The 20499-nt window shown below is 63.0% G+C and overlaps 3 protein-coding genes across 5 annotated transcripts; 1 reads left to right on the forward strand and 2 right to left on the reverse strand.

Moving 5' to 3' along the window:
* The first annotated feature begins 96 nt into the window (after window positions 1–96).
* On the forward strand, window positions 97–12384 carry TUBGCP6 (tubulin gamma complex component 6). 3 transcript variants are annotated; one of them, XM_075553448.1, is made up of 26 exons: window positions 97–238; window positions 375–1179; window positions 1956–2119; window positions 2647–2857; window positions 3289–3462; window positions 3979–4100; window positions 4225–4303; window positions 4397–4506; window positions 4637–4728; window positions 4809–4948; window positions 5129–5278; window positions 5508–5589; window positions 5661–5749; window positions 5829–5944; window positions 7459–7597; window positions 7776–7874; window positions 8047–9313; window positions 9511–9566; window positions 9679–9799; window positions 9877–10045; window positions 10119–10260; window positions 10354–10548; window positions 10630–10762; window positions 10851–11064; window positions 11146–11327; window positions 11407–12383. In XM_075553448.1, the coding sequence occupies exons 2-26, from the start codon at window positions 445–447 to the stop codon at window positions 11496–11498; spliced, it is 5073 nt and encodes a 1690-aa protein (XP_075409563.1). In that variant the 5' UTR covers window positions 97–238; window positions 375–444; the 3' UTR covers window positions 11499–12383. The 3 variants fall into 3 exon arrangements, with proteins under 3 accessions (XP_075409563.1, XP_075409562.1, XP_075409564.1); XM_075553447.1 differs by having other exon boundaries at window positions 106–1179; window positions 7779–7874; XM_075553449.1 differs by lacking the exon at window positions 7776–7874 and having other exon boundaries at window positions 106–1179; window positions 11407–12384.
* SELENOO (selenoprotein O) lies at window positions 11502–17166 on the reverse strand. The gene is made up of 9 exons (XM_075553453.1): window positions 16610–17166; window positions 14447–14650; window positions 13644–13824; window positions 13249–13379; window positions 12808–13088; window positions 12565–12712; window positions 12094–12279; window positions 11871–12027; window positions 11502–11799 (listed from the first exon to the last, which is right to left on the reverse strand). The coding sequence occupies exons 1-9, from the start codon at window positions 17164–17166 to the stop codon at window positions 11668–11670; spliced, it is 1977 nt and encodes a 658-aa protein (XP_075409568.1). The 3' UTR covers window positions 11502–11667.
* Window positions 17167–18344: 1178 nt separating this feature from the next.
* LOC142451770 (angiopoietin-related protein 5-like) lies at window positions 18345–20470 on the reverse strand. The gene is made up of 6 exons (XM_075553459.1): window positions 20206–20470; window positions 20095–20122; window positions 19665–19756; window positions 19139–19262; window positions 18881–19066; window positions 18345–18712 (listed from the first exon to the last, which is right to left on the reverse strand). The coding sequence occupies exons 1-6, from the start codon at window positions 20293–20295 to the stop codon at window positions 18417–18419; spliced, it is 816 nt and encodes a 271-aa protein (XP_075409574.1). The 5' UTR covers window positions 20296–20470; the 3' UTR covers window positions 18345–18416.
* Between the last annotated feature and the right edge of the window lie 29 nt (window positions 20471–20499).

A 20499-nucleotide genomic window follows, 5' to 3' on the forward strand; every position in this document is an offset into this window, starting at 1 on the left:
GTCTGGGCGAGGCCAAGGCCCACGGGCCCCGCCCACCAACAGGACCGCCTCTCGGTGACGCTCTTCCGGCGGCTCCGCTGTCGCCGGTCGCGGGCGAGTGACGTGCGCGGCGCGGGAACGCTGGCCCTTCCTAGCGGAGGACCTGGGTGGCTGCGTCCCCGCCTCTCTTCCCGGGCTGCTGCGCTCACTCGGGGGTCCTGCGTAAGTGCGGGTCCCCCGAGAGCGCGGGCAACGCCGGGTACGTACGCCGTGTGCCTCGCGCGCACGCGGGCCGTTGGTGGGCGCCGCAAGGTTAGGAAGGAGAGGGTGGGGGCACGCGGCAGGCCCGCCCCGGCGGCACTGGGCGCCCGTCGCAGAGCCCGCTCGTGTTTCAGAGCCCGGGGTGCAGCGCGGAGCGAGCGGTGTCCACGCCCACCGAACGCCCGGAGCCGAGGAGGGGCCGCCATGGCCAGCATCGTCCAGCTCTTCGATGACTTGTGCGAGGCCCACCTGCCGGCCGCCAAGGGCCCCCTGGGCCAGCGTGGCCCCGATCGCCGGAAAGCCAAGCAGGGCCTCAAGAAAGTGGCCTACAACGTGTTGCTGGCCAGTCTCTTCCAAGAAGAAAGCCAGAAGCAGCCACCGTGCCCTTCCCAACCCCCTGTGCAGAGCCAGGTGCTCATGCTGTCTTTCAACCTGCGTGTGGCCCGCCTGAGCCCTGAGGCCGACCGGCTGGAAGACCTGGTCCAGCTGCTCCTCACAGCTCCACACTGCCCGCTCCTGGAAGTGTCCTCAGCTCTGGAACTCCTGGTTCAGCTGGCTGGGAGTGGGCCCCCTCAGGTGCTGCCCCGAAAGCGGGACTACTTCCTGAACAACAGGCATGCCGGTAGGAACGTGCCCTACAACGGCTATGACTGCTGTGACCTGAGCCGGCTGGAGATGGACGCTCAGGCCCTGATGGTCAGGGAGGAGCGTCGTTGTCAGGACATGCTTCAGAACACCCTCCAGCTCATGGGGGCCCCTCCTGGCACCGGCCTGACCACCTTGGGGTGCTTCTACAGCGACCTCGGTGACAAGTTTGACAGAGACACCCGGACCTCCCTCTTTGGTGCCCTGGTGCGCAGCCGCACGCTCGACATGGACATCCGGCTAGACCTACCCCCCGTGCCCGACAGCGCCGACCTCTCTGGACTTGCCATTAAAGTACAGTACCCTTGGCCTCACCCCGAGATGCCCCTCATGGGCCTTCCTTGGGCTGGGTGGGGGGAGTACTCAGACCCTTGGCAGGCAACAGTGGTTGCCAGTTACTGAACAGGACGTGTCATTCTCCACTCATGAGGGTTATGTTTCAGTAAAAAAATTCACCCCTCGATTGCACAGCTGCATCCCAAATGCCCGACAGTCAGGTCAGCAGTTAGAAGGTACCAACTGCTCTGGGAGAGCAAGGCCAGGCTCTGACTCCCGTCAAGAGTGACACCACAGGGCCAGTCCTACCTGCCCTACCCTACAGGGTGGCTGTGCGTCTCATGAGCGCAAAGTATGTTGGTGCTGCACATGCCCACACCACATGACACCCCAGCAAACCACCCCCTGTGTGTCTCAGGGCCACACATCTGGCTCAGGTCACCCCACTTACCGGCCGGCTATCTCTCCATCTGTGAGCAGTTGGGTGCACACAGGTTTTGTGGTCCAGTGCGGTTCCTATAAGCTGTCTTCCTTAACATGGGTTTCTGGGGCAAAGGGTTTTATGAGTGTTGGTACAGATGAAGGTGTGATTTCTCAGCAGGGGAACACAGAGTCAGTAGCCTTAACAATGTATGTGTTTAGCTCCCTGGATGATCCTGTGGAGACCCTGGGGACTTGGGTCTGGGGGGAAGTCAGGAGTGGCTGGGGCCTTCCCACAGGGAGAAAGGAGCTGTACTTGTCTACTGGGTCGTGCTTGTGTGTGAGGCCCCTTTCCCCCTGCCTTCTGTCTGCAGGTCCCTCAGAATATGGACCAGTCGGAAGACGAGGGCTTCCAGTCGGCCTCTAACTTGACTCCTGATTCTCAGTCTGAACCGAGTGTGACCCCTGACCTGGACTTGTGGGAGGCTGCACTCACCTATGAAGCCGGCAAGCGGCGATCCTGGGAGAGGATCGGGTGGTACGAGCACCTCTCCCCTGGACTGCTGTGCATGGGTCCCGGCCTCCTTGCGATGGGTTAGGAGCCCCCAGAGGCCCAGACCTTCCCTGAATGACTGGGAGGCACTGCTGGCCAGGTGGCAGACTGCTGACTGCTGTGTCAGCAGTTCAATCCCACCTGCCGCTCCCGGGGGCTGGGGGGGGGGCAGAAGAGGCAGGCTGCCAGGCGAGGGTCCCAGCCGCTCTACAGCCTTGCCAGCGCATCTCGTTCCCTTTTCTGGTCTCAGCCCCTCAAGGGGCTGAGGATGGGCCCCTGCTTGCTCTTAGCACTGCCCATCACTGTCCTGAGGGTCTAAGACCTCCTCCAGTCGGGCTGGGCTGTCTCCGCTGCTCCAGACCTTGGGCCTGAGCTGGGCCCTTGTTGGGGAGGCTAGGAGAGTTGCTGTGGTGGGCACCCTGTCCTCACTGGCCAGGTAGTAGAGCTTTAGGTCAGTTTGCCCTCTGGCTCATGTGTGGCACTGAGGTGTCCCCCCCCCAATTTCCTTGCAGCCCCCCGGGCTACAGAGAGGAGCCCTATCTGACAGAGGCGGGAAGGGAAGCCTTTGACAGGTTCTGCCGGCTCTGTGAGGCGGGGCTGCAGGTGCTGGGCGGTAGCCTCCTCCCTCCCCTGCAACGAGTCCTCCTGCACGAGGGTGAGCTGGTGAAGGACACGCTCAATGTTCTCATCGGGGTGGCCTCTACCACCTTCTCACTCTGCCAGGTAAGAGCCCAGCCAGGGCTCGCCTCCCCACTGGGTCAGCTCCAGTGTCCAGAGAATGGCCTGGCAGGGGGCCCAGGCTGCTTCCTCTGAGCCTGGTCCTTTGTAATGTCCTCTGAACAGAGAGGTGTACTGCTGTTAGGGCTTCTGGGAGAAACTCACCTGGCTACTGCCTCGCCCTCCGGCTCTGGCTCTGCCCCTACCCTACTCCTCACGCTGGCCCTGGCCTGCAGGGGCTCACATCCATGACCTCTGTCCACACCGCAGGCACATGGTCTGTCCTTGATGCCGTGCCCTGCCTTCTCTGTACACCTCCGGCAGCTAGCTTGGTGCTCTAAACGAGTCCTTTCCAATTCGTGAAATGCCCGCGTTGGCATCTGTCATCCATCAGCACTGGGAGCTGCCCTGACCCCTGACCCTGCTCTTCACTGCAGCCAGCTCAGGCCTTCATGGTGAAGCCGGGCGTGTATGTGTCTGGGACGTCACCGGAGAGCATGCACAGCCTCCTGTCCGAGGTGGCTGCGTGTGGGACCTACTACCTGCGCCTGAGCCATTTCTCGCTACAGCCCGTCCAGGATACTGTGGGTAGCAAGGGCCTCGTGTTTCAGGTATGCCCTGCTCCCTGTATCTGCCCCTGGAGCCTGCTCACCGAGACTAAGGCGGTGACGTATCCCACAGGCGGCAGCTAATGGTGTCCACCATGCAACTGGGGCCTGGGCGGGGGTGAGGGGTGGGTGCAGGGCAGGTGGGCGGGCTCCAGGCACCCACTGAGGCACTAGTGGGCCTTCCCTGAGCAAGCTGGCCTTCCTGGCATGAGGGCCAGCAGTCCCAGTGTGGGCTCCACACAGCGGGTGGAGTTGTGGGGCAGATGGGCCGGGGACTGCAGTCACGGGTCTTGGCTAGTGAGTGGGCTTCCCCTGAAGGGCCTCCCAGCTGGCGCCACTGTCTCCGCCTGAGCCCACCTCCCTCCAGGAGCCCCACCCAGGTCCAGGACCCTGGGATGCCTCACTGCAAGTAGGGATGCCCTTGGCCCACTGGACGGGAACCTCCCCTGGGTTGGGGACAGGAGCCCGGTCACGTCCATCCCTGGGTAGGGCAGGCCTCCTCTCAGACCCTGTCCACAGGCGTTCACCAGTGGCATGAGACGGTACCTGCAGTACTACCGGGCCTGTGTCCTCTCCACGCCGCCCTCTCTCAGCCTGCTGACCATTGGCTTCCTCTTCAAGAAGCTGGGCCGGCAGCTCAGGTGAAAGGCTGGGGACGCTGCTGTCACCATGGGCTCAGGTGGTGCAGGCAGCAGATGGCTGCAGTGGCTCAGGCCTGGGGACTAGGCTGCCTACTCAGCACCTGACCCAGCCCTTTGGGTCCAGGTACCTGGCCGAGCTCTGTGGTGTGGGCACCGGACTCCCAGGGACCAGCAGTGGTGGGCCCAGGGCTGCCTTCCCGACCGTGAGTGGCTGCGTGTGGAGGGGGCAGGCCGTGTGGTGGGGGAGGTGTGGGCGCCCCCCAGCTGTCCGCTCCCCTGCCCTTTTGCGCCCACAGGGGGTGAAGCTGCTGTCGTACCTGTACCAGGAGGCCCTGGACAACTGTAGCAACGAGCACTACCCGGTGCTGCTGTCTCTGTTACAGACCAGCTGCGAGCCCTACACGCGGTGAGGCGGGCCGGGGGCACTGGGGTGGGGCTGTTTGCGCCCAAGTGAAGGTTGCCTGCAGAGGCGAGGTCCCAGTGGCTGTGCCCGCTGAGCCCCACATGGGCTCATACAGTCCCCGGCCCGCCTTCAGGTTCATCCACGACTGGGTGTACAGAGGGGTCTTCCGGGACGTGTTTGGCGAGTTCATGATCCAGGTCAACGAGGACTACCTCAGCTGCAGAGGTGGGTGGGTGTTGCGGTGCTGGGGCCCCCACCTCCAGGCACAGCCCCCACCCACGTGCCACCTGTTGGCCCCCCCCTAGATAAGTCTTACTGGACCCACGGCTACGTGCTGATAGCCCAGGATGCGGAGGACTGCGTCCCCGTGTTTCTGAAACACGTTGCCAACGACGTGTACGTATGTGGCAAGACCGTGAACCTGCTGAAGCTCTGCTGCCCCCGGGTGAGCCCCCCCCCCTCCATGGAGAGTGCCCGGCATCTGTGTGAGTGTGCGTGCCTGTGTGCACGTGTTTGTGTGACTGCATGCACGCATGTGGGAGCATCCTGGGAGCCCCCCAGGCTGGGAACGGGCCCCTCCGGTGCAGCAGGGGGCCCGCCTGCCCTCACGCCCTGCCCTTGGCAGCATTACCTGTGCTGGTCGGACATCCCGGTGCCTCGAATCTCGGTGGTCTTCTCCCTGGAGGAGCTGAAGGAGACGGAGAAGGAGTGTGCGGTGTACGTGGGGCGGATGGAGAGGGTGGCGCGCTACAGCTCCATCAGCAAGGAGGAGAAGGTGCGCCCTCTGGGAGCAGGGGAGGAAGGGGGTGCGGGAGTCCTGGCTAAGTGGCGGTTCTGTCAGAAGGCAAGGGGGAGGAAAGGCAGGGCTGTGGGGGGCCCAGGGTCCCCTAGCACCCCCCACCCCCATTCCAGGGTACCACGGGCAGGACCTGTCTGCTCAGACTCTGAGCAGGGTCCTCAGGTGGGCAGGGCCTCAGGGTGACCGTTTGCTGGGTCTTTCTCAGGAACTTCGAGCAGAAATTGCCAAACAGGAACTGATTGTCCATGCCCGAGAGGCAGCGTCCAGGGTTCTGAGTGCCCTGAGTGGTGAGTGGACAGCTGGGCCTGGCTGTGGGGCCCGGGCTCGGGGGCTGCATGCTGAACCTTTGCCCTTGCAGAAAGGCAGATGGCCGAGCGCGCGGCACTGGGTGCCCAGAAGCGAGAGCAGTTCCTGCGGCTGAAGGAGCAGTTTGTGCGGGACCAAGAGGTGAGCGCACCCCTCCCCCACCCCCCACTGGCCTGGGCCTCTCAGGCACCTGGGCCTCACAGGCTTCCTGTGTGTTTAGCGACGCCTGGCGGCCAGGCAGGAAGAAGCGGAGGACGACTTCAGCTACGCTCGCGAGCTTCGAGACAGGGAGAGCAGGCTGCAGGCTTTGGAGGAGGAGCTGGAGCGGAGGGCCAGGTGGGTCTCAGCGCCGGCCCCATGTTGGTCCGTCTGCACTCGGTCCCAGCCTGGGAGCCCTCGGGACGCCTGCCCCGTCCTCTCGTCTCAGCTGTCCTGAGTGCATGCATGTGGATCCAGGCAGGGCCACACCTGCCGCTGGCTACATGTGTCTTTTCATGGTTGGTGGCTCCTGTGTGCTGCTGACAGAGGCCGACCGTCTGTCTGCCCACTGCTCTCCCCTCCCCGTGATGCTTTTGGTTTGCATCTTCATGAGCTGGGGCCCATTTGAAAGTCCTCTTCAGTGAAATGTCCGTTCAGATCTGTAGTCCATTTTAGATGGATTTATGGTTTCCGAAGAGAATTCTCCCAGTTGGCAGTGAATTCTTTGAATAAATAAGAGTCTCTTAAGGTTTATGAGGGTCTATTAACGTGTTTTTCTTTTTAGCTGTGTTAGCCACTGCTAAGAGCGGGGGCCATAGCATCGCCCCTGCTTTCCCTTGGAAGCGTTTCACGGCTTCAGTGTGCCCAGTTTGGTCCCTAACCAGTTTTCAGTTCTGTGTAAGGCATAGTACTTGTATGTTTTTTTTAAACATGTGGAAATCTAATCTTTTATTTGTTTTGGCTCATTGTTTACATTGCTTAATTTCTATTTAGTTGTCAAGCTTTTCAGTCTTTTTGTTGTCATCTTGAGTTTCATGCCTGATCGTGGCCAGGATACAGGTTGTTGAGTCGGTTCTGACCCCGATGCACAGCAGGATGAAGCACCGGCCACCTGCAGCGTGCTCATCAGTGTGAGCTTCGAGCCTAGCGCTGTAGGCCCGGTCTCCCTATCGGAGGGTCTCCCGTGGTTTCCACCGACTCTGCCCAGCCTGGTGCCCTCTCCCAGGCCAGGCACTGGCCCCGCCTGAAACATGGCCAAAATAGGTGAGGCCAAGTTTAGTTAGCCTCACTGCTGAGGAGCCTTCTGGCTGTACTTCTGCAAGACGGGGCTGTCTGTTCTTTGGGCAGCTCATGGTAATTTCAGTACATTTCACCAGCACCGTGATAACAGAGCAGCAATTGGTTCTTCTTGACTTGGTGCTGAACACTCACATGCTAGGAGGAGGCTGGAAATGCCATGCCGTTCCCATCAGTGTGGCCCACTCCACCTTGAGGAGGCAGCCCTCCCTCAGTCATTTTGAGCATCTTCCCACTTGGGCTCAGCTTCCGGCTCTCTCCCTAACGATGTCCTGCTGCTACACATGAGGCAGGAAACCGGCCTTTGGTGGCCTGCCGCCATGTCCTGCTGGCAAGAGAACCAGAATAACAGGGCAGAGTGTCAGGCCAGCGTCACAGGTGCCAGGTAGGCGGTCCTGTGCTTTGGGCACACTGTGTCCATTTGTAGGCAGGGAGGTGCCAACCCAGGGTTTGTCCTGCAGGGCAAGGACCTCACCACCTGCTGTGGTGGGTGGGGCAGGGGTGCATAGTGCCGGTAGTGAGTCCTGATTCCTGGGCCCAGGGGACATGCTTAAAGCTATGTCTTTGGGACCCAGGCAGGCGCTGGTGGAGCACTACAGGCGGCTGTCTGCCGAGGCAGCGTGCCGGGAACAAAAGGCATTGTGGAAGCTGCAGAGGCACAAGTTGAGCGAGGCCCGGCGTACCTTCCTGCTGGCCGACCAGGCCCACCTGCAGGTACCTGACGTGGGGGGGAGGGGGCTGGTACCCTGGGCTTCTTAGAGCAGCCTTGGCAGGGAGGAGGTTGAGGGGCATGGGCAGGTGTATGCTGAGGCAAGTGTGCTGTGCACCCATGCTGTATTGAGGTGGTGGGGACCTCACAGCAGTACTTCCTTTCTGCTGGCCTTGATTTCAGAAGCTGCTGGAGGACATATCTGAAGGGCCATGCCTACAGCCACTGGATGAGACCCCATTTGCTGAGTGTACACCTGGGGCAGGAACAGAGCACCCCAAGGTCAGGGCTCAGGGGGTTCTGGTGGGACCGGTGGTCATCAGGTGTGTACCACCGTATGAGCGGGGCTTATCTGCTGTCCTCAGTGCCAGGCCCTTGGGGACGAGATATAGATCATCAGGTGAGGAGGGGAGAGAAGGGGAGAGGAGACCACCTGGGGACATTTATCTTCCAGGTCCTGCCCTTGCCTGTGGAGCCACCAGGTGTAGACCCTCACCATAGTGACCAGGACCTGGCAGAACCCACACCTGCAGAGAGGCGGGGGGCTGTTACAACTCCCTTGCCCCTGGGCTCTCCCACATCACAGTCTGAGCCCTTCTCTGCTGGCCTGGCCATTCAAGATTTTCTGCCCCTTGGGGAGGCTCCCCTCTTAGGGGAAGGCCCTGTGGATGGGGAGGCCCCTCTGCTGGAGCAGGCACTGCAGACCATTGGTGCAGACCTGCTGTCCACAGTGGGGGCGCACCCAGCAGCCTGCACACAGCAACCTCAGGTCCAGGAGTATGACTTCAGTACCGTATGGAGGCTGGTGGTGGCTCCTACGGGCTCCCCCCAGGCCACAGAGGGCAGCCCAGACTCACAGCCGCAGCAGGAAACTCCCCCAAAGGAGGATGCCTGCAGCTCTGACGTGCTGTTGGCTCAGCCTCACTCACTCTCGTCCACCCCCTCACTCGAGGCCTCTGAAGAGGAGGGCCTCGGACTCCAGAATCCATTCCATGGCCATGTGTCTGATGCCAGCATCAAGGTTGGGGAGTATGTCTCAGACGTGGCCCCCTCCCGGCCACGGTGGAGCATCCATGGTCACGTGTCTGATGCCAGCATCAGGGTTGGGGAGAACGTCTCAGACGTGGCCCCCTCCCGGCCACGGTGGAACACTCATGGCCACGTGTCTGATGCCAGCATCAGGGTTGGGGGGAACGTCTCAGATGTGGCCCCCTCCCGGCCACGGTGGAACACTCATGGCCACGTGTCTGATGCCAGCATCAAGGTTGGGGAGAACGTCTCAGACGTGGCCCCCTCCCGGCCACGGTGGAGCATCCATGGTCACGTGTCTGATGCCAGCATCAAGGTTGGGGAGTATGTCTCAGACGTGGCCCCCTCCCAGCCACGGTGGAATGTTCATGGCCACGTGTCTGATGCCAGCATCAGGGTTGGGGAGAACATCTCAGACGTGGCCCCCTCCCGGCCACGGTGGAGTGGCCATGCTCTTCGGCTCCATACAACGTTGGAGGTGCTTTCAGAGGAAGCAGAGTCTGAGGGGTCTGGGCCCTGCCTGAGCCCCTCCCTAGAACATGAACCACAGCTGCCTGCAGAGATGGGAGCAGGGCCCTTGAACCAGTTCCCAGTGCAGGTGGCCAGTAAGGAGGAGGGCAGCCTTCAGTCTGGGGCTTTGGCCAGGTCTGATGCCCTGGAAGATGGTGTCTCTGGAGAGCAAAGCTCTGAAGGTGAGCAGGTCAGCAGGTGGTGTGTGTGCATGGAGCATGTGTATCTTATGGCTTCTGGGAGCTCAGGGGAAGGGGGTAGGGAGGCTACCTCTTGGGCCCTGGCTACCACGCTGGACCTGAGCCTCGGCCAAGCTAGCTCCTGTGCCCCTAAGCACCTAAGCCTGACACCGTTCCTGCTGCCCCTTGTGCCCCATCAGGCCCCAGCAGTGGTGACAGCGCCCGCCCCTCTCCAAGCCAGCCCTCAAGTCCACAGGTGAGGGTGAAGCTGTGGGTCAGGGGAGGGGCGTGTGCGTGTTGGCTGCCCTGACCTGAGCAAGAAAGGACCAAGTCGTGTCCTGGGTGCTTAGAGTCCAGCCTCTCTTTAGGCAGGTGAGGTTGTCCAGGGCAGCCCGGAGTCTGGGGAGGATGGAGAGGGCAGGATGCCCCTGGAGACCCTGGCGGCGAGATACCACCTGGAGCAGTATCCCGACAGCTATGAGGCCATGTGTAAGTGGATGGACTACTATGGGCAGCAGGGGGCCTGGGTGTCCCCAAGAGGCCAGCATGTTTTTTGTCTCTTGCAGCTCAGGCTCCAGCTGCCCACCTCCTGCCCCACGTGCTGCCCCGCTCCTTCTCCTTTCCCATGAACTACGGGGCCCAGCCAGCCACGGACGAGATGGCGGGGCAGCTGAGCGAGCTGCTGACGCTGCCCGTGCTCCTGAAGCACTCCATCTCTGCCCCGCTGGCTGCCCAGTGAGTGCCACCCCACCCCACCCTGCCCCACCCCCGTGGTCCACACCAGCTGCAGCCCCTTGCCGCCCCACAGTGTCTCCCTGGTGAACAAGGCCGCGGTGGACTACTTCTTTGTGGAGCTGCATCTGGAGACCCACCTGGAGGCACTTCGGCACTTCCTGCTGATGGAGGACGGCGAGTTCGCCCAGTCCCTCAGTGACCTGCTCTTTGAGAAGGTAGCCCTGTCTGGGGGTAAGCGCTGGGCTTGTTCAGGACAGACGCCCGAGTCTCCTCAGCACCCTGGTGCTCACATGTGGGCGTCCCCACAGCTGGGGTCGGGGCAGACGCCCGAAGAGCTCCTTAGCCCGCTGGCACTGGGCTCCGTGCTCAGCAAGGCTCTGCAGTACAGCCTCCACGGGGACAGCCCGCTTGCCGCCAACCTCTCCTTTGCCCTCAAGTTCCTGCCCGAGGTGTTCACCCCCAACGCCCCCGATGTGCTGAGTTGCCTAGAGCTTAGGTACAAGGTCAGCACTCATCCTGGGGAGTGGGGTGTTGGTGAGGGAAGGTGCTGGACGGATGGTGACTACACCCCCCCTCACCCCCAGGTGGACTGGCCCCTCAACATAGTCATCAGTGAGAGTTGCCTGAGCAAGTACGGCCGCATCTTCTCCTTCCTGCTGCAGCTGAAGCTCATGATGTGGATGCTGAAGGACGTCTGCAGCCACCTCAAACGCACAGGTGGGCCTTGTACCCTTCCTGCTCACCCCCCCAGCAGGTGCACTCGTACCCTCCCTGTTTACCCCCATTCCTGTGCCCCCGCCCCCAGCCCTGGTGAGCCGGGCTGCAGGCTCCGTTCAGCTCCGCCAGCTGCAGCTGTTCAAGCACGAGATGCAGCACTTCGTGAAGGTCACCCAGGGCTACATTGCCAACCAGATCCTGCACGTCACCTGGTGTGAGTTCAGGAATAAGCTGGCCTCTGTGGGCACCCTGGAGGAGGCCCAGCGGGCCCACGCCGAGTACCTCAACAAGGCCATCTTCCGGTAAGGCCCGGGCACAGCTGTGGGGACCCCAGGCCACTGGCTACCCTGCTGAGTGTCGTTTCTCTTTCCCCGCTCCACTAGGGGTCTGCTGACGGAGAAGGCTGCCCCCGTCATGAACCTGATCCACAGCACCTTCAGCCTGGTTCTCAAGTTCCGCAGCCAGCTCATCAGCCAGGCCTGGGACGCGGCCGAGCACCCCAACTTCACCCTCATGCAGCAGTCCTATAGCACCTTCAAGTACTATTCCCACTTCCTCTTCAAAGGTAAGGCGGCCCCTGCCCGCCCATCTGAGGGGGCGCAGATGGGGGCTGCGCCGCCCCTGACCACTGACTCGCCCTGCAGTGGTGACAAAGCTGGTGAACCGTGGCTACCAACCCCACCTGGAGGACTTCCTGCTGCGCATCAACTTCAACAACTACTACCAGGATGCCTGAGGGTGCAATGACAGCGGGCGGGTTTATTGGGCAGGTGGGGCCCGCGCAGGGGGCTGGGGGCGCTGCCAGGCCGGCTTCGGACAGGGGCAGGTCAGGCCTGACTGGACACCCCTGTCGCCATGGAGAGACGGCAGGGTCTCCGACAGGCAGCGCTGAGCTGGGCGGGCGGCTACGAGGATCATGTGACGCACAGCTCTGCGGCCCAGGGTGGGGGCTTGCTGCTGTAGGTGTGCCAGCTGGTGGCCCCCACGGGCTCCTCTGGGGTGTATGGGGCCTCCAGCAGCTTTAGCACCCGACGGACCTGCAGGGCAGGGGGTGGTGAGCGAGGGCCACCGAGGCCCAGCCTGCATGCCTATGGAGGGCCCCACTTACCTCTGAGAAGTCTCCCTCCTCGGCGGCCGAGATGGCGTTCTGGGCGATGTAGTTGCGCAGCACGAATTTGGGATTGTTGGAGTGCATGACCCGCACATGCTCTGACCGCCACGCCTCGGGGTCACTGGCGCCTCCCAAGTCCTTCTCCAGGCGCGTGCTGCATAAGCGGGCCGTCAGCGTGCTGCCAGTCTCCACACCCCAGCCCTGGCAGGGGCAGCCTTACCTGTATTCCTGCAGCCACGCAGTCCAGCGGGCACGGTTCTCATCCTGAAACTCGGCTGGGTCCAGCTGCTCCAGCCGTGCATGCTGCTCCCTGCGCGCCAGCTCCCGAGCCAGGCCGGCTCTGCCGCCCACCAAGGCTAGCAGCTGCGGGCTGGACTGTGCCAGTGTCAGCATCATTGAGAGCTGCCTGCAGGCAGGCAGAGGGCAGATGTGGGTCACCGGCTGGGGGGCTGAGGGTGGACATCCTGCGGCAGAGCCCCCGAAATAAACCCTTCCACTGCTCATCCTGCCTGCCGATTCTGACTCAAAGCCCTCAGGCACACCTTCCTGAGCCTGTCAGCACCACCCGCCTGATGGGGGCTGGACTGGAGCTGGGACACCATTACCACTGCAGACACAACGTTCCCACCAGGACACTTTCCCCAGGGAGATCACAGTCCACAGCATCCCCCTGCTTCTGGACGCTTCCTACCGGGGGTCCATCTGGGGCTGCAGAGCGCGCTTCAGCTCCTGCAGGGATGCACACTGTGCCAGCAGCTGCTCCAGGAGGGTGGCCTGCTCTGGCGGGGGCCCCGCCACAAAGGTGCTCAGCAGGCAGAAGGTGTTGGTGAAGTCAGCCCCTGTTGTGGAGAGGCCAGTCAGGGGGACTCTGAGACTCCTCTCAAACCCTGGCACCTCAGTCAGCACCCACAGCTGTGGCGGGGCGCAGGCTCACCAGTCAGGTGCATGGTATCCAGGAGCCTGCTCACCAGTGCCGAGTCCTCCTCCAGCTCCACCTGCACCAGGCCCAGCTTCTGGCGCATCTTCTGCAGGTAGCGCCGGTGGAACTCAGCGTCGTATTCCTCGGTGAGCACGGCCTCCCCCACCGCCAGTGGCAGCTCGGGCACCAGTGCCTCGGCCAGCTTCTGCAGGTTCCACTTGCACACCTCGGGCTGCTTGCGGAATGCATATCGGCCCCCGGTGTCCGAGGTGTTACACACGTGGTCAGGGTCATACCTGTGGCAGGTGAGCAACTGCAACCAGGCCTCCCCTGTGCTGCTCTTTCAGCCTCGTCCCTTCACCTGCTCATGGGGCACCCGAGAGACCAGCATCCCCACCACGGGTCCACTGTCACGTCCAGGACACAAGCACCCCCATCATGGGCAGGAGCACTGACCTGTCTAGGAAGCCGAAGGGCCCATAGTCAATGGTGAGCCCCACGATGCTCATGTTGTCTGTGTTGAGCACGCCGTGACAGAAGCCAACACACTGCCATTCAGCCACCAAGTGGGCTGTGCGCCGTGTCACCTGGACAGGACAGTGCCATACTCCTGGGTGCCAGGCCTTCTACAAGCCCAGCCATGCCTCACCTAGCCCCCTGCCCCCTCCCCCCGAGTGACTGCCTATTGGCAGCAAGGGGCACTTTTGACCCACATGAACTGCCAGCAGCTCTCCCAGCCTACTGGGCTGGCCGGTGTCCTATGGTGCAGACCTGAGGACAAGAGCCTGAGGTCCCCAGGGCAGGGACCGTCTGGTAGCTGTCGGGCAGCAGGTGGGGTTGCACCTGCTCACCTCCCGGAAGAAGGCGGTGTTCCTTCCCAGGTGGTCGTTGGCGTGGGCTGCGTGGATGTCAGGGTAGAAGGAACTGATCACGTAGTCGAGCATCTGGACACGGATGTCATTCCTCCCGACACTAGGGCCCTCTCGCCCCGTGAGTGCGTCCGCAGGCTTAAAGATCTCAAAAGATCCAAACCTGCTGGGGGAACCGAGTTCTGACAGGTGTGGCGTGGCCCAGCTCTGGCTGGGACCACAGTCTCCCAGCAGGACTGTGCTTGCCCCCAAGGACACACAGACTCACCTCCCAAAAGGGAGATGGCCGTGGAAGCAACAAGGACCTGAGAGCTGCCCCCACTGTGGGGGCCTGAGGCAACAGTAGTGGCTGTCAGCTGGGGTGCTGCGGCATTGAGGCAGTGGAGTAGTGTAAGCTCGCAGGCCAGCCTCTCCACTCTACACACAATACCTATCACCCGCCAGAGGGCCATGGTGTCACAGGGAGGTGCCACAGGGTCTCTGCGTAGTGGCCCAGAAGAGAGGAGCCACCAGCCCAATCACTGGGGAGGCAGGCAGGGCACTGTGCTGGCCATGGCCCTGAGTCTGCTTTGAAGGGCAGGCTGCTCCCAGGAATGCCCAGGGCTGGTGTCAGCCACACTCCCGGTGGTGGTCCCAAGCGAGTGCAACCTGCCTTTCAGCCCGTGCTCAGCTCAGCTGCCCCAGTGCACAGCACCCACAAGGCTGTGGTTTAGGTGGGGCGGGGGGGAGCCAAGCACGTCACCTCCTGGGAATGGAGGCTAGGCACCTGAAGAGCCAGCTGTTACCTTAGGAATGTGGGGGCGATGCGCAAGACCACTGCGCACTTCTCAGGCTTCGGGTTCCCATCATAGAAGATGTCCCGCACGACTGTGGAGTCAGACGTGACGCAGGCACCAGCCCGCGTGGTGGGGACGCCCAGGTGGAACATGGCCTCACTGCACAGGAACTCTCGGATGCTGGACCGCAGGACCTTTCTGCCATCAGCCTGCCTGAACAAGCCACAGAGGGCCTCAGGGCGGGGGTGCGCTGCCATAATGCAAGCCCAGCCCTGGCACCCTAGGAGTCACAAGCAGAGTGCCAGGAGCATGTGTGTGGCCTGGCCCATCTGGCACCCCAGGCCAGACTGGTGTCTGAACCCGGTGGGCCTCAGACCTACAGCCTTTGCATAAATGGGAATGCCCCAGGCGCTAGCAGCAGGTGGACCCTGTAGGGTGCTCCCAGGAACCAGGGCTTGAGGGTCATGGCCACATGGACACAAGCGCCTGGGCATGGGTGAAGGACACACAGACATGGTAGCCATGGGCTCTCTCTGGAGAAGTGGGGAGGGGACAACTGTCCCCCACTAAGTCTGCTGTCCTTGTGTATCTCCAGGGTGGGAAGACGGGCGGCTGAGTGGCAGCAGGCAGGGGCCCTGGCCCAGGAGACCCACTGCGTCCTACACCAAAGGCTGGACACAAGCAGACAGCTGGCCAGTCATTGCACCAAGTTGGAGTCCACAAGCAGGTGGCCCAGCCTTGGAGGCCTGGCCAGATGACACACAGGGAAGCCCTGGGCTGAGGAGTGGCAGCGTCGCAGTGCACACCTTGCAGGAAGCACCTGTGAGCTCCCCAGTGTGTGGGCAAGGGACATGCGTGGCCACCTCCGCCTGGTCGCCTCACCTGTGGGAGGGGGAGGTAGGGTACCAGCCAGCTGAGGGCAGTCCTTGGGCCGGCTGCATGGTCTCTCTGTGGGCTCTGCTAGAGTGCTGTCCCTCTTCCAGCAGGCCAGCCTCATCTGCTGACTGAGAGGCCAGGCAAACCCTCCCTGCTGGGCCGTGGGAATGCCACCTGAGCCGGCCTCGGGTTCCCATCGCTGAGCAGGAAGCTGGCTCAGCCAAACTAATCTGAAACCTGACCAAATTGATCCTTGTCCCTGGGCCATGAGAAGCCCTGCTGGATGCCCAGGGCAGGCAGGACCCCCTCTTAGGTAGATGGTTAAGAGGAGCCATTTCTCTCCAGGTCTGACCCTTGGGAGGCACACAAGGGTATATGCAAGCCCGGGGGTGGGGGGAGGTGGGCTGCAGGATGACCTTAGGAGATATGGTTCTCTGGGGGTCCTGAGCAGGAAGCTGGTACCCCAGGACGCACAGGTGGCAGGCTAGAGACAGATGGCCCTTTTTAAAGACAGCAGTCTAGAAGTGACTTAAAGGTGGTAATTTGAACATGAATCAAGTAAAGTGTGCCCTTGTAACTAAATTGTCTCAAGTTGAAGATATGAAAGCGGACACCGAGCTCACTCCCTGGGAAAGGTGCTTCTGCTCAGGAAGGGGCAGCAGTGGGCTGGGAAGGAGCTCAGAGGGCCTTGGGGCTGGAGCATAGCAGAGCCAGCTCTGAGGCTTTCTGCCCCCAGAAGTGGGGCAGGGAGGACACATCCAGTGTGCCAGGGGATGAGCTCAGGGAGTAGGTGGCCAGACATGGGGACTGAAGTGTCTCTTTGACCTTAAAATTCCAACTTTTGTGGATTTTCTTGGCTGTTCACCCACCACACAGATGTCAACCCAGAGCACCTCTCCGGGTGGGTGAGTGCAGCGTCTAGAGGGCGCTGTCCCTTCTGTCGGGTTCCACCCTGGCCCCAAAGCAAGCTGTGTCCGGTGGCCCGGCGAGCTGCCATGCTGCGCTCCCACATGGGGCAGAACGCTGGCGGCCCTGGTAGCCTTCGCTGGGGGAGAGGCCCTGCAGGCCAGAGGTCCCCGCGTGCCAGTCGGGGACGCCCTGACCCGGCCTCCGGGCACACGGCGGGGCGGGGCTCTTTCTGCCCTCCGGCCCCGGGTCCACTTCGTGGCGGGAGCTGCCGACCACGGCGTCCTAGCGCCTGCGCAGACTCCTAGGTCTTATCCCGGTCCCGCAAAGCGCTGCGGGGCGGGCAGCCCCCTCCATAAGCGCTCGAGGGGTCCCCGAGCCCGTGCGCACCTGGAGAAGGGCGTGGGGCCGGCGCCCTTGAGCTGCAGCTCCCAGCGCTCGCCGCCGGTCGGGCACACCTCTCCCAAGTACATGGCAGCGCCGTCGCCCAGCTGCCCCGCGAAGTGGCCGAACTGGTGGCCGCAGTAGCAGTGCGCGGCCGGCTCGGCGCCCGGCAGCAGCGCGTTGCCGCTGAAGAAGCGCGCGGCCTCGGCCTCGCGGGCGGCGGCGTCGGCGGCCTCGGCCGGCGGCGGGCGCATGCCCAGGAGCGCCAGCGCGGGCTCCGACAGCGCCACGAGGCGCGGCGCCCGCAGGGGCACGGGCCGCGCCCGGGTGAAGCAGGCTCCGGGCACGGCGCGCGGCGCGGGGTCCTGGGCCGCGCCCTCGGGGCCCGCCGGCGCCTCCACGGGCAGCGCGCGCAGCGCCCGGTTGTCGAAGCGCAGCCCCGCCAGCCAGTGCGGCGCCGGCTCCATGGCGGCGGCCGAGGCCGAGCAAGGCGCACGGAAGCAGCGGCCGAGGGGCAGCGAACGGACCCGAGCGGCGGCGAGCGAGGCCTTGAGCGCGGCCATCGGCTGCCTCCGCCGGAAGCCCCGCCCCGCCCCGGAGGTCCCGGCCCCGCCTCGGCCCCGCCCTCAGACGCCTGGTTCTAATGGGTTGTTTTGTCGGCTGGGCGGGCCCCTCGGGACCGCCCTCCAGGGCTGTGCCCCAAGCTGGAGGCGGTGTCGGGGCTGCTGCTCGCCGCAACCAGTCATGGGCAGCGGGTGTGAGTGACTAGCAGGTCTCAGGGCTCCGACTGACTCAAGGACCGCCCCGACCCTGGGCCGGAGGGTCCGCAGGCAGGAGGGCGCTGTGCCCTTGGGATGGCACGTGTAGGCCTCCTGGGCTGAGCTGGGAGGGGGTTCTGGCCCAGCCCGCTCCCCAGTTTGCCCCGGGGGCCCTGCCACTGCCCTTTGCACATAGCTGACATGACTTGCTTCCCTGACTGTGTCCTCATCACTCTGGGCGGGGGCAGGTGACACAGGGTGACTGGCCGAAGGAGTCTGAGGTCCCTGGTGTCCAGTAGACCTGGGGCTGAGCTTGGCCCCTGCCTCCCACTCCCGCTGCCCTGATAAACCTGAGCGGTGCCCAGAGACCCCTACAAACATAGGAGCCCATCCTTGCTGTGGGTTCTTCATATTCCAGAAGTCCCCAGTGTGCACCCAACTTCCAGGAGCCTCCCTACTTCCTCTGGCTCCAGCTGAGGTCTCCCCAGACCCTGAGAGCCCAGCCTCACCCCGCCCCTGCTGGACTGCAGCCCAGAGAGCCCTCACCCAACTTCCGGCTCCTATATGGGGAAGGCAGCCACATGGATGGGGTCCTGGCATTGTGACAGGTGGGGCATGTCCCTTCTTAACTACTCCAGGAGGCAGGCCTGGACCTAATGTCCCCCACACCACTCCCCAACCTCCCTGGCCTTTCCACTTGACCTCATGCAGGTGACCTTGACCCCACGTGTGGGTTCTGCACCCCAAGTCCCAGTATCAACACCCTGGTGGGCACTGAGGTTCCAGCAGGTCAGCACTCGGGCAGTGCTCTCCGAGAAGCCTTCCTGCCCTTCCCAGGCTGCCCCACAGACCTGCAGCTACCAGCAGACCCTGCCCGTCTGCCTGTGACTGAGCCAGGCCCTGGTGAGGGATGGAGAACCAGGATAGGAGTTCTGGACGCCTGGGCCCCCAGTCCACTGGACCAGCAAAGAGAATGCGGGGACAGCACAGCCTGTTTAATGAACCAGTGCACACATTCGCGGGGGTGGGGGGGTGGGAAGGAGCCAGGAGTGGGGTCAGGGAATGGAGGTGGTGTGCACAAGCATCACACTGGAGCTCAGGACTTGAGTGCGGGAGTTGGCGCCCCAGAGCAGGCTCGGGGGGCCAGAGGGGTGCTGCGGCTTGGGCCCGTTGAGGTCGGCCTGGCCACAGCTGCTATACCACCAGCCAGCGCCCATGCGGTCCAGGCTGCAGCTGCTAAAGGTGTGGGTGTCTTTCACGCAGGGTGCGCAGGCGTCACGGTCGCGGTCCAGCGTGCTGAAGGGACTACCCTCCTGGCTGTCCACCTGTCCAGAGCCGTGGAAGGCGTCTCCTGTGTACAGGTGCCCGGTGGGCAGCAGGCAGTGGCCTTTCACCCTGCCTGCTCTCACTGCAGCTGCCCATGGGAAGGCAACTCTATGTCAGCCCCCAGACAGCAAGGGAACCTCAGCAAACCCAGGGGTGAGGGTGGGAGCAGCCTGGGCCCCCCTGGCACACTTACCTGCATTCCCAAAGTACTGGCCCAGGTGCAGCCGATAGCGATCGGCCTCGGAGCCAATGTGGAAGTGGTCATAGTGGGCTTGCAGTGTGACCTTGTCCCTGTTCTCCAAGTCTACCATCAGCTCTGCTTGGCGACCCGGCTGAGTCGTCAAAGCCACTATGTGGTCCAGTCCCAACCAGTGTTCACCTGTGGAGTGGACAGCCTGCTGGGCTCAGGGCTGTGACGGTCCCCCGGGACTCAGGGCACAGAACTTCCTACCTTCCAGGGCTCCGAAGCCCTGCTTGTACTCCTGCCAGCATCTCTCGAAGTCCAGGGGCTGCTCCGTGTCCACCTGACGCTGCTGAATCACAGTCCAGCCGCCCTCTCGCATGTCACAGAGAACCTGGTGGGGCAGGGTGGTCATGCTAGTTGGCCCCTCTTGGATAGGTCTGGCACTGCCCTTCAGAAGGGGGTGGTGCCCACACACCCCCTGAACTCATTAATGAATATGAAAAATGCAACCCTGCTATTTTTCTGGGAATGTGTGTTACACAAACATGTGCTGTCTGAATATGTGTGCTGTCACAGATGCTCCCCGAGGGGACTGATGCCCCACTGGCATCGGTCACTAGGCTCCTGACCTTGGGCCTTACTGTCACTGGTTTCTCCCAGGTGCTGAGAGCTCCAGGTCATCTCTCCAAGAGGCTTGAGGTCACACTGGCAGTGTCCACAGATGGTAAGGGCCTTTGTGGCTTGTGCTCACTGACCACACCCCTGGTGGCAGTGGCAGCTCCACTGGGCTCACCTGGAAAGGTGTGCTGGCTCCTTCAGGCTGGATGACATACACACCACTGGGAGCGCTGGAGTTAGTCGCCCAGATGTGAGAACAGTCCCTCCCTGTGGAGAAGCACCACTGAGCAGGGGCAGGCCAGTTACCCTCCTGAACTCAGGGGAGCATGCCAAGCCCCCTCAGGACCCTTCTTGGTCACCCAGAGGGCAGACCAATGCTGGTCCCAGTGGGCAGACTGGCCCTCCCTTGCCTTGGGCTGCGGTTGTCCACTTGCCCAGCCCAGGAGGACCCCTAGGCCTGCACTCCTAGCACTGTGTGGACATTTGGGGTATGAGGTAGGGGGTCTCTGCCCCTCCTTTCCCAGCTGGCTTCCCTTCCTCCCTCCCCAGGTAATGTATTGCAGGCCAGTGGCTGCTCTGGGGGATGGGGCCCTGTCTGCACTCACCTTGGGGCTGCAGCTCCGGGACAGGGGCCTGTGGAAAGAGGGGCTGGTCAGGGCCGGAGGCTGTGCCAGCTCTGCCCTGAGGATCCCACCACCCACCAGATCCACCCTTACCGACAGGTGCCTTGGCACCAGGGACCAGGCCTTTGGCGACCAGAGACAGAGCAGGAGGGCGGTGAGGCAGGTCAGGACGCTGGTGGCCATGCTTCCCAGGGGTGCAGATGTGCCTTGAGGGCTCTCTCCAGGCTCCGTCCCTCTCACTCACCTGCAGACCCTCTGGAAGGATCCAGCTTGCCCGCCTGGCCCAGCCTTTTATTCAAGGTGCCTGAGGGTGCCGGCCAATCCTGCCTCTGCCCCTCCCTCACATGGGTGTGGGACCAGGTGGGGGCTCCTGGGCACACTTCCTCC

The sequence above is a fragment of the Tenrec ecaudatus genome, chromosome 6, assembly GCF_050624435.1.
Source record: "Tenrec ecaudatus isolate mTenEca1 chromosome 6, mTenEca1.hap1, whole genome shotgun sequence".
NCBI lineage: Eukaryota > Metazoa > Chordata > Mammalia > Afrosoricida > Tenrecidae > Tenrec > Tenrec ecaudatus.